The 13,184-nt window shown below is 36.1% G+C and overlaps 1 protein-coding gene across 6 annotated transcripts in view; it reads right to left on the reverse strand.

Annotated features, from left to right (window-relative positions):
* Window positions 1-13,184, reverse strand: part of LOC100372763 (polypyrimidine tract-binding protein 1-like) — a 49,441-nt gene that overhangs the window by 19,226 nt on the left and 17,031 nt on the right. For 3 of the 6 annotated variants that reach the window (XM_085503217.1, XM_085503214.1, XM_085503211.1), the window contains exons 1-2: window positions 6,347-6,444; window positions 1,038-1,157 (exon numbers count right to left, since the gene is read on the reverse strand). The exons of 1 other annotated variant lie outside the window; for it this stretch is intronic. In XM_085503217.1, coding sequence (XP_085359343.1) covers window positions 1,038-1,157; window positions 6,347-6,418 — 192 coding nt within the window. In that variant the 5' untranslated portion in view covers window positions 6,419-6,444. Of the gene's footprint in view, window positions 1-1,037; window positions 1,158-6,346; window positions 6,445-8,912; window positions 9,039-13,184 lie in introns of those variants that run through there. 2 more of the 6 variants (XM_085503213.1, XM_085503212.1) reach the window with 2 other exon arrangements.

The raw sequence follows: 13,184 nt of genomic DNA on the forward strand, positions 1-13,184 counted from the left end.
AATGAACAAATCTGAGAGAGGTCCACATGTAGTACCTATATATGTAATATCAAAGCAATTGCACTTGCGGTTTTCAACAAGAAGTCGAAAATATCACTTTTTACTAAAAATGACAAAAATATTCACCAAAATTAGAGAATTGAAGATATCATCATGAAATGAACAAATCTGAGAGAGGTCTACCCAAGGTACATATACACCAAGTATCAAAGCATTCAGGCTTGTAGTTTTCAAGAAGAAGTCGAAAAAGTAAAACATTGACACGGACGACGACGACGACGGACAATCACTCATATGATAAGCTCCGCTCGACAAAGTCGACAGCGGAGCTAAAAATATGTTATAATTTATTTTTCTAGGGACAGGTGCATCATTTAACCATTGACAGGTAACTTTAATTTTTAATTTCAATCCCTAAAGAGTATATAAGGAAAATGAAGAGCAATGGAGAGAAGGACAAGGTGTATCGGGGAGTATAAGTAAATAGTGCATTTCCAATAACCCAACCTGACCTAGTTTTTGCATCCCAACCCTCCATATTTTTATGGCTCAACTGGAAATGAGGATGCTAACTTCCTAGTTCTAGCTGCATAACAAATTCTTCACAGGAAAGTATCAGCCGGGACATGTACACAGTCATGAATTATGGAAATATGCTCCAGACATTAACAATATACACAAACATTAATTATGTTGCTATAATAATTGAACGATTAACTAAATAAAAAAAAATATGAAAAAACAAGTTATACCAACATACTCTATATTTTTGTTTTTGATGTTAAAAACAACAACACTTTATTGGACTAAAGAAGACCGAGTACAAGTATATTGCAGAAAGTACATTCTATGTAGAAAGAATACTGAAGGAGATGAGTGAAGAATACACAAGGGAAGAAAAGAATGGCTGGTGTTTTACAAGGGATTAACAATCACATAGGCATTAAACTATAAAAGATGTTGCATGCGATCATGTGTGTAAGCTGCAGTGGGACTGATGAGATGCATGCAAGCACCAATGATGGATTGCCACTCACCTTTTTTGCATCATTTGAATTGGTAGGTGATAAGGATCCTGGATTTGCTGCCACTGCATTGGCAATTGCTGTGGCTCCATTCTGTCCGGTGCTTTGGGGTAACAGTTCGTCAGAACCTCTCTGTGGTGGAAAGAAGAAGAGAGACAGAAACAGATTGTGAAGTTAGTTATATGAACAAGCAGCACTGTAAAGTGGTCAGAGGTTAAGAGAATGGTCAATTCATAACATAATTCTGCGCATGCATAGACATTAGAAATTCGCAAGAAATTAAGGGGAAAGGATGGAATGAACAGCATTAATCTTTAAACGATACAAATCAATCTCGGGAGCAGTGTCACATCATGCAGGAAACATTGCGGTGTCTGTAGATAGATAGATGACATGGATACTATCACACAAGTATGTGTACTACACACAAGTATGTGAAAACATACATACAGGACATAGCTACATCATGTAAACACTGTGTCATACCAGTTCATTCCAATGCCAAGCATCTGTACATTATTTTGAGAAGACCAACCACTGAGATGGTACTCAAGAAATTAATTCAATTAACAATCACGGTAACTCTTTTCAGCAACCAGATCAAATCACCTCACGAGCGAGTAGATAAGAATGAAACTGGATTCATGTTTAAAATTGGGTCATGAAATAACCAGTGTTGTTGAATACTTTGATTGGCATATGTTACAGTACAAATATGTTAAGACTATAGCATATCAAACCGGATACACAACCTCCTTATGCTCTAATTGCATATTGATTTCTTCTGTAACTGTCAAAAACACCCTCCACGTAAGAATTCGAGATATTATATCACTTCAACAGGTTGACTCTAAACTCGAACTTGTGATGAAAATGCAGTCATTCAAATTACAGGAGCCATGCATGTAAGTATTCACGCATGGTTCCCCCACTTAAGATTTGAACATAAACTTGGGTTATGTCACCTTGACTTTCTTTATTTACCCATCAATTCACAAAAAGCAGGTTATTGTTTTCTCAATTGGAAAAGGTGTCTGGTTTAACATTCTTCGAGCTTTCAGTGTTTAACCAATATTTAATTTCAAAAATCACAGACTGCCAACTTGTATGCATTAAGATAAAAAAATGCTTCATTTGTTTTGGTTAGGATTCACAGTATGGTTTCCACAAAATGGTTTGTTTGTTATTGCAAGGTACTGTAGGTGGGTGGCACAAGTTCATGGGTGGGTGACTGGCCTCAGGACTCCTTGACATTGCTAATAGATGTATAGCAAAGAGCACAACCAGTTGATAAGAATTTATAGTTAACAGAAGAATATGGACATATTACACTAAATAACATAGCCAGCATACCCAGCATTTTCAGAATGGTTATGCACCAGAAGTTCAATAATACACGTTAGGACTCACAACATGGTTTCTACAAAACACATATCATACATGTTGTATACGTGTATAAAGAAATGAGGAAAAAAAACGTGTCTGAGGCATAAATTAGGTGAATATTCATGTCTCCTATCAGAATATGAGCTTGTGATCAACGCATGGGAACATAGACGATTACAATCATATTGCTTGTTTACTAACAAAGCAACGTCAGCAAATACGAAATATTTCGGACTGAGAGGTGTGACAGAAATGCAGGGCCAGGACTCAATGGAGACATCAAATGCCAATGCCTTGATGCTCAATTAGTTTGCCTTGGTGTCCTTCAATATTCCTTGTACTATTCTCCTATGCAAGGGCAATTTTATCAATTGATTGAACCCCCCCCCCCCCCCAACTGTGAAGGTCAAGCTCTCCAACAGTAATTGAATGATAAATGCAGCAATACAAGAATCAACAGCTGATCACAATTCAAATGAAGCCCAACACGATGAGATTCACTGAAAGCTTGAGCTAAATTCTCACAAATTCAGATGAAATATTTCACATAGAACTCACCTAAACCCCCACTAACCTTTCACATGTAGCAAAGATTGCGTGTACCTTGAAGCTTAAATGCGTGTGTTTGCAACAGGTAACAAGTGAAACTTTAACACATCAGTTACCATCCAGGTGATATCAGATTACTAATTAAAACAGCATAGTCCGTCAAGCTCTACTAGTCAATTCAATTAAATTCCACAATCCATTATAAGTTTTTTGTAGCAAATTTAACACAAACAAAACACAGCAAATAGCAAGCACAGATTGCTTTCCCTCTTTTACATGCATCCCATCCATCCATCCACCTGCAGTTTAACTGTAACCATGGTAACAACAAATGACTTCCGAGCAATAGTCATTTCCTTGTGTGTAAAGCATATTAAAGCGTCTCCACCATATATAACAGTGCACTACTTATAATGGTACAGTTTTTATGCAGCGTTTCAACACATGCGATACTCTATTTCTATTCTAAGAACCATTTTAAAATATATTTAAAGAGAGTGGAACTTAATCTGTGAGTAATTGCCTTTCCTACAACCAATACTCCAGGGAATAGTTTAGTTCTAGTGGAGCTCGTTGGCGTTCTAAATATCAAGAAAGACAAAAACGTTGTGATGTTGTAGGGATTGAATTTTGGGCATAATGTTGGAAATATCCATATTTTCGCACCACGATAAATGTTTAATAGGCTTTGCATGAAGTACAACCCCAAGTATTGAAAGGTCAATATTATGCATATGACAGAAATCCCACTGCCAGGCCCGGATGTTTACAGACTATGCAAGATATTTTTATGATTGATAAGACTATCCTGCAGTTATATTTTCATGAATGAACAGACACTCTTTATCTTCTTTTTTTTTAACTGCGGTACTGATTCTTTCTAAAGCTACTAAGTCTTGCTTTAAATAATAATTGGTCTATAAATAATACTTTTAAAAACTTAAAAAAAAAATTACCACCAGTCAGGAAACAAAATGTCATTATATGATGGTTTATCTGTAGTTTCAACCAAATTTATGGAAATCAGCAATTACATGTCATGTCTGTGTTTGAGATACATGTACAAAGTGACATGGACAGACAAAAAGACAATCGAATGAAGATAAAATTTCAGACGAACATGACTAATATAGCAGTGACAGTATTACAGATTTACAAAACGTGACAAGACTGCAAATATAGATAACCAGCAAGGAAAAAGGATGTTCTTTTGATAATAACATCATGCAAACATATTTCTAAGCCATGCAAGGAAATAGATGACAGGAGTCCTTATCAGTAATGAACACAATGTTCATCTACTTTCCGCCGAGGCTTCAACCACTATGAGCCTAAGGCTTTGCTCCAACCATGTGGTGCCGAAGACTTTAGATCTAACCACGGCAACACCTAAGACTCGGATTTAACCACTGCAGTACCTAAGACTCAGCTCCAAGCACTGCAACACCTAAGACTCTGATCTAACCACTGCAACACCTAAGACTCAGCTCCAAGCACTGCAGTACCCAAGGCTCGGATCCAACCACTGCAACACCTAAGACTCAGCTCCAAGCACTGCAGTACCTAAGGCTCGGATCTAACCACTGCAACACCTAAAACTCAGCTCCAAGCACTGCAGTACCTAAGGCTCGGATGTAACCACTGCAACACCTAAGACTCAGCTCCAAGCACTGCAGTACCTAAGGCTCGGATCCAACCACGGCAACACCTAAGACTCAGCTCCAAGTACTACAGTACCTAAGGCTCGGATCCAACCACTGCAACACCTAAGACTCAGCTCCAAGCACTGCAGTACCTAAGGCTCGGATCCAACCACGGCAACACCTAAGACTCAGCTCCAAGCACTGCAGTACCCAAGGCTCGGATCCAACCACGGCAACACCTAAGACTCAGCTCCAAGCACTGCAGTACCTAAGGCTCGGATCCAACCACGGCAACACCTAAGACTCAGCTCCAAGTACTACAGTACCTAAGGCTCGGATGTAACCACTGCAACACCTAAGACTCAGCTCCAAGCACTGCAACACCTAAGACTCGGATCTAACCACTGCAACACCTAAGACTCAGCTCCAAGCACTGCAACACCTAAGACTCAGCTCCAAGCACTGCAGTACCTAAGGCTCGGATGTAACCACTGCAACACCTAAGACTCAGCTCCAAGCACTGCAACACCTAAGACTCGGATCTAACCACTGCAACACCTAAGACTCAGCTCCAAGCACTGCAACACCTAAGACTCAGCTCCAAGCACTGCAGTACCTAAGGCTCGGATGTAACCACTGCAACACCTAAGACTCAGCTCCAAGCACTGCAACACCTAAGACTCGGATCTAACCACTGCAACACCTAAGACTCAGCTCCAAGCACTGCAGTACCAAAGGCTCGGATCTAACCACTGCAATACCTAAGGCTTGACCTCCCATGAGATAAGCCTATCAGATGCCAAAAGCTTGATCCCACAATCCTCCATCATAGGCGCACAAGGCTTTACCCAATCAGTATATGTATCCACCACAGGCACTTAAGACTATCACATTGAAAGCTATATCAAACCAGGTTTCACCATCCTTTCTCTTGCAATACTTCAGTTAGCACAATTAACTCATTTGTCACACTCTTCACACTGTCTTCACCTAATACAGGCAATAGTTTAAGGACTGACCTGAGACTGTACACGACCAGACAGTATCACCACATGGCATGACCCATCATAGTCAGGTTTCATCATAATATCCTATCGAACCTGGCACCATTAATTAAACCCCCCCCCCCCCGATACACATGTCTTGAGTGTGCATGTAACTGCATAACATCCACACTACATTAACAACTTTTTAGAATCACATTCATAGTTTATGTGAAGCAAATGAATAACAGACTGTTTTGAAATGAAAACTGTTCTACTGCAGAAAAAAATCTATTCATCTTAGAACAACTAATTCATGTTTCAATTCCTTTTTTATTAACTACTGCACGTACATGATCCTACATATCCATTTTAATTATACAAAACTAAAATCTTTTATGATTTCACTTTAATTGATACAATTAGCTCAATTTGCATTTTACACAATACATTTATAATGCAGTGAATATGAGCACCAGTCTTGTAAAGACATAATCACATTTAGTTAGTAATAATATAATTCAGTTACTAGGAGCCACAATATTAGTCAGACTAAGTGTAAGACATATATCACATCTGGTACAAATATTATGACATTTTAGTGCTTCATAAAAGCAGTTAGAGCAACACCATTTGTTATTTATGGAGGTAAACAGCTGTCAATCTTAAGGTCAATGCAATCTGTAAGGTGGTTCAGTGTTTGCATCCATGGTATAAAGAATGGCAATATCCGGCATGCTGTAGGGAGGAACTGTCTTACCCGATTACGCTTCCTAGATGTTATAAGCCCTGCCTGGTGGTGAAAGAATTGTGAAATGGCTGTGGAAATCATTGTTCACAGCAACAGCTTCCATGGAAGATAAACAGAACCTCTCAGAAAAACCACATAACCTTGGAAACAACCATTTTCTAATCAAGGGGTGGAAGGATGCTTTCAAAGGGACACTACTGTCGACAGGAAGTCTGAAATAGCCCCAGAACTAAAATCAGCTATTGAAAAAAACTTCTGCTTTTCAGACAATAATACATTTTTGTTTATAAGCTTGTTATTTTATTCTCCGTCTCTTATTTGATCAAACCTCATCATCAGTTTACTTGTAAAATGGTACGAGCCAGAATGCCTCACAAACATCAAATCATATATGAATTAAGACTCCTTTTATATTATTTTCAGACAGGACAAATACAAGTGTTATTATGACTATGTCTAGAGATAGAAATGAAGTCTTTATAGTTTCTCATATAACTATAATGAAACAGGAAGAAGTGATTCATACAGTAAGCACAAATTTGGGGGAAAAAGACAAGAATTTAATATTGCAATGAAGAAGCATAAATGTACTAAATTACACAAATATTTGACCAGATAAAAAATTAAATCAATGGCTTTATCCCATCATCATCTGTTGTCATGGAAATTGACAGTGATGTTATCAAGGTAGGCTTTTATGGCAAAATACAATCTTGCTCCTCTTTTTAAATGCTGCTCTACTTGTAATTATACCTGCGAAAAAACACCCCTACAACAAAAGAAACTACACAATAGAACTGGGGAAATGTGATGCAGCTACTATGGCAACCAAACAGCTGAGACCAAAACCTGATATTCAACATCACAAGTGATGATGTCACTAGTGTGACCTTTATGTGATTAATAATGATGTGGGGTGGCAGAGGTTGGCCATGACTGATGATGATTCAACTTAATGCGTGTACAAACAAGTATTTGCTTGATAGACAAGGATGACAAAATGTCCACAAGCGAATGGTGCAAACACATGCATGCAGTACTGTAAAGCGGTTCCACACCACAATTACTACATCGTAGGATACCCACCCACCTACATATATGTAAGGGATTCTTTAATAAAAGAAAGAAAACATTTGGATTCAAAATCCTCTCATTATGAGGTATCTATTCCACATATAAAATTTAATTACGTATACTTGAAGAATTTTACATGCAACTACCGAATGGCAAGCAACCTTGTACATTAAATTAAATGATATTTCTGTATTTATTTTTAATTAAACATGAATTGTTACTGAATCCATGAGACCAAATCCATGTTACTGAATCACAGAGCAAAAAAATACTTAATTTGTTTTTTAAAAACAAAATTGAAGACAGTACAGTACAGAATAGATATGATATTTGTTTTAAACAGAGTACAATAACATCAAACTAAACCAATAACATATAGGAATGTATTAACACATTGTGACAGACATATCAAAGGATGCCTTCTTTAAAATGTCTCAAAAAAATCCATATCCATATTCTAAAATGAATCTTATTATGACAGACTCAACTATTTTCTAATGGTTTTTATTGATTTTTCAATAATAGTCAAATTTAGAAATTTATCTTTTATAACATACTTTTTTTAATGGGTTACTATGAAGCTTACTATGAAGATCTGTGAAAAAGTATTTCCTCTATAAGAAGCACATTTACAAGAGTAAATGCTCTCCAGTCTTTAACACTGACCAATGAGGGCAGGCTTTGAGAAGACATTGCATAATGATACCGTTTTTTCTTTTTTATTTCGGCTATCCATGTAGGCTTACAGCGGACAAGATTCCGACTATTCAAATGAACATTTGAAATACAAGTTCTTGATGGAACCCAACTGCAAGTTCGTATTACCTTTCAATTTTATATTAATTTGACTTCACTATACATGTGTCACATTCCAGCCCAAAATATTTTAGAATCAACTTGTGACCAAGGAGTCAAATTCCTGAGTAACTCATTAAGCTATTGAAAATAATAATTTGTCATTAAAATTACAAAGCATAACAAAGTAGTTTTCCATTAGCACAATTGACAACGGTTGACTGCGAATGTTTATTAATATTTGATGAAAACTATATAAGATATATTTAAAAACTGCTCTGAAACGAGTGCTCTCTGGGGACTAGGATATTCAGGAAGTTCATTTTATCACAGTTATTTTTTGTTGTTGCAACATTTATTTTTTATAATTAGTTAATTTTCCACCAAATAGACAAAATGACCAGTTGATTACAAGTATTTTTTTGACAAAATATGAAAACAATTCTTTGACAGTATTTCGAGAAAAGTATGAAAGTTTGCTTGGGTGTTTAAATTACTCAGGATGTTGGCAATTGTAAATTTCAACATGATACAATATTGTTATTTTCTACTGAAATTTATTTGGTATCAGTAGTACATTTGCTAATATTAAACTCTGGCTTTGTTTCCAGGATATTTATCTAAAAGTGAATATTTAATTTAATGAAAATTGAAAATATTGAGATGGCCACAAGTAGGAAAGGATAAAACGACAGCACATACTCACCAAATCCAAATCCACTGGAGAAAAATGACTCATTGTACGAGAACAAGAAGTGAAAACAGAACAGCTTTCAATTTGCAGAGGACTTAGCAACAGAAGGCTAATGTATACCAACAACCGAGGGACAAACAGATAATAACGGCACAAAACGATGCTGAGCTTGTCTCGTTATTGAACTAATTTGATATGCATGTTTGCTTCTCATAATTACAAAATGTTGCATGTTGAATGGATGCACAGGTGGGTTCTGTGCTGACATTGATGGGGTGTAAACTGCTTGGATGTCATGCATGAACAAACCCCCTGTGGAGCTTTGAGTGCTTCACAACAAGTGGGATACACTTTCGAACAATATTTTAAGAGAATTTAATTATCATTCAGTTTTTGGGACAGCTCGTGCTAATATTTGCAAGTCAAACAAATCTACCATTCCAATAACTTGTGCCTCCAGGTAAAAATGCTGGTTAGTGAAATTATAACCTGTGGTCGCGCAGCAATAAAATATAAAGTCATTTTCAGACATTTGCTACTTTATTAAATAATAAATGTCTACACAACCAAGAAGAACAAAGTTTTTTTTAACTCTCATTTGTTTCCATCCACTGACGTAATTGTTACGTCACAAAGGAGATGTATTTGAAGAGCTCTAAACAAAAGTACTTGAACAGAATAATTTAATAAGCTTGTTATTTTAACTTCTGCCTTTTATCGTTACGTTCAGACTCTGCAACACCAGAATACTGTAAAACCATTAATTATTCGATGGGTTTTAATTTTGATATTTTTGTTGGTAAGTGGGATTCACAAAGTTTAATAAATGCATGTTAACCTTTTCACCATCAGACTTTCTCACCCAAATTTTTTTGCACTTTTTTTTTTATATTCTTAAATAATTCTGGAAATGAGCCCTAATTGTGGAGCTAACCAGGCAAAATTTGAGTAAATTTTGCGATTTGTCCCAATCTTCAGAAGGAAAGTGTAGACTATAACAAGACTATTTGTGAATTTGTGATGGAAAGAGGGAACTGGTGGCGAAGAGGTAGAATAATCAAAACATTGTAAAAAACTTAGCTGGAATTAATTTTTGCTGAAAGGAATGTTTTGTATGAATTTATTTTCACTGATTTTTGACGAATTGAATGTGAAATATAGGAAAAAAGGTATATATAAAAATATGATATCTGTAGTTTGTTATTTTAAAAGGACACCACATCTTTTCATTCATTCTAGAAAACAGCAATTCATCAAACTTGACTGAATGCCAATGAGTGTCACATAAATAAGGAAGTTAATACATTTATTACACACAGGTAAAGTGTTAAACTAAACTATGAACTTTTGGGCGGCAGGGTCTCAGGAAGAGTCAATTTTTTATTACCTTACTCAAGCAATTTCTGACCCCAGCAAGCATTTTGATAAAATAAAATTAATTTTACAGTTAAGCAGGTAACAATTCATTATTGGCTCAATTAAGAGAAATTAAAAATTCTTTTCAATTTTTAGATGTTTTGATCGATAAACAGCTAGTAGCCTTTGTGCCCTTATCTGCAGCGTGTTACTGTTCATAATGTTCATGTTGTTTCCAGGGAAAGTGCATTATTAATGTCCGTTTTGTTAGCTCTCCCTAGGGAGTCATTATAACGGCTCATTGATTGATCGTTTTGTAGTGACCGGTCTCAATTATTAAGCTGTTAATTTGATCATCAAATACACCTGAGGGATTATTACGACTTTTAAAAGGAAATGTACAAGGAACAGTGGAAGTGATGGCAGAAAAGAATAACTATTTGAGGAAAAAAACAAGTTTTGTGGCATTCTTGTTTTCAGCAAGATCTTGGCGGCTATTTGCTTCTAGGGTCTATTGCAACAAGGAAGATAATGTTCTGACTTCTACAGCAATTCAGTAAAAATATTGCCATGAAATGGGTGTATAAACACTACACAAAGTACCCATTTACATAAAAGCAAAGGCAGTCATACGAAACAATTGCATTTACCACCATCCAGGCAACCGCTTTTACTGGAAATAACACGCTGACAAAATTTACGAGTCTGGAGAACTGCTAAAATTTTGCTGTACATAGTAACCATTTGACACAAAAACCTAAATATTGTCCCAATGGATGATAGACAATTAAACTGTGTACCTTAGTTTTAGTAACTATGACTAAATTAAAGATAAGTGAATAGTTAAGATGCACAAAGAGGAAGCTTTCCAAAAAACAAGATGGCTGTGTTTTGTGTTTTTCCCATGGGACAACGCCCCTCATATCATTATGCGACAGTCGACATAATAGCACTTAAATTAAGGTCAGAAATTAGCCAGGTTCCAAAGATATTTTTAACTTTGTCTAAAAATAAACATAGTAACCTTATACCCAGGAGAAGGTATGAAACAAAACCAGAACCACTGGAAACGCACAGCCATTTCAATTTGGACTATTAAAATAATTGCTTCTGAGTGACTATTGACATACAGTGCTGTAGGAATTTTCATGCTGATTGTTAATTTAGCAACACAGCATACATATTTCTCCTATTGAGTATTTTTTTTTTTAACTAAGGAGAAATAATTTTACATTCAATAAGAGTATGTACCATATTACAGGACCTGTAATTCATGATGGGGCCTGTCAATTCAGATGAAAAATGGTGTACATACATTGTATACAGAGACTGCTATTGTCAGTCCGAAAAAACATGCATGGCTTGCACTGATCATCTTCATAATGATGATTACGTACCCTTGCATTACCAATTGACCAGGGGAAAAAAAAAAAGATTTTCTGTTAGATCTGTATCCGACAAATATCAAGCAATCTTACTGTGTCAATCGAAATGATGAAAAGGTCTGAAATTTCAATATGATGCAGTCATTTTGTTCAATGTCGGAGTGTTGACACTGATCACCATGGCAACCAGGTGTCATTATCTTAAGTACTCGATACTAGCTTGAATGCAATAGATTATAATTAACCTTTCATGGAGCCCACATATGATGTACCATCTTACACTGAAGCTAGCATCTTGCATTGCAAGTTTATACAATTTTATTGTAAAATATTTATGGCAAAATATTCTTTTCATAAACTTTATAAAATTAATGAAGATGAAAAAAACAGATACCGTATTAGCTCTATTAGATGTGCATATAGAAGAGTGGGGGGGGGGGCAATAGAAGCATGCGTGCAAACCAAGATAGTTATTGAATTCCTTGTGTTGTGATGAACAATATATAATAATCTTTATAGAACTTGTATTCTCATTGGGATTTTGATAACATGACAACCAAAAAAGTATGATTTTAATGAGAAAAAAAAGTGTGAATTCAGCTCCCATTATACAATTGCTACGTTCAGACCGCATTTTATCGAAGCCCAACGGCTTGAGCCTGCAAAAATGGCCATGTATACACGTTCGGTTCAAGCGAAGTTCGGCTCCAAAAAACTCTTGGGATTGAACTCAAATAGGGCTGAGCCCCGGCAAGGACCAACCGTGTCAGTGTTCTCCACAATCCAAAATAGCTGGTGGGCGGCCTAATTAGCATAAATTTGCATATTAATTTGCATGTCATTTACATACAGCATTCTAGCATTTATGTCATGAACTGCAATACACACTAAGTTATTTACTATTCTCTTTTTAATTTAATTGAAACATGTTACAATTTTTTGAAATACAAACAGATTGGTCACTATTATTATTTACGAAATGCAAAAAGTTTGAAATCGGTGATTTACACGTTCGCAAATTATTCTACGTTCATGAAATGCAATTCGAGTAACCAAGAGCAAGTACAAGAGTTATAATGTAGAAAATATACGAGATGATTTGTCCCCGACGCCAAAACGGACGATTTGTCAAAATAAAACTCATAAAATTTTTTTATTTGTGGCATCAGTACTCACCCGTGCCGACGGACGGTAAGATGCATTTACGCATGTACGGCCACGATACGTTGCGTTTTCACACGTTGTTTTGGAATTCAAGAAAAAATGCTAGCAATCGGCAAAAGAAAAGAATCTGCTATGTTCTCGAAAGATTAGACATAAAAAATGGATAAATTGAAAAAAAATCATGGAAAAGATAACTAAAATATTATTCAATTACAAATACTCACGGTAAACTAATCCGGCAGCCATGTTTGATGTTTATTACTGCTTTCCGAATTTAGTACACGAACACCCAGAATGCGCTGTTCCCCTATGCAACTTAGATATTAAATCGTTACAGCGCCAACAACGGTGGGTGGCCGACGGTCGTTGAAAGGGGTAG

This window comes from Saccoglossus kowalevskii, chromosome 9, assembly GCF_978046115.1.
Source record: "Saccoglossus kowalevskii chromosome 9, keSacKowa6.1, whole genome shotgun sequence".
Classification (NCBI taxonomy): Eukaryota; Metazoa; Hemichordata; class Enteropneusta; family Harrimaniidae; genus Saccoglossus; species Saccoglossus kowalevskii.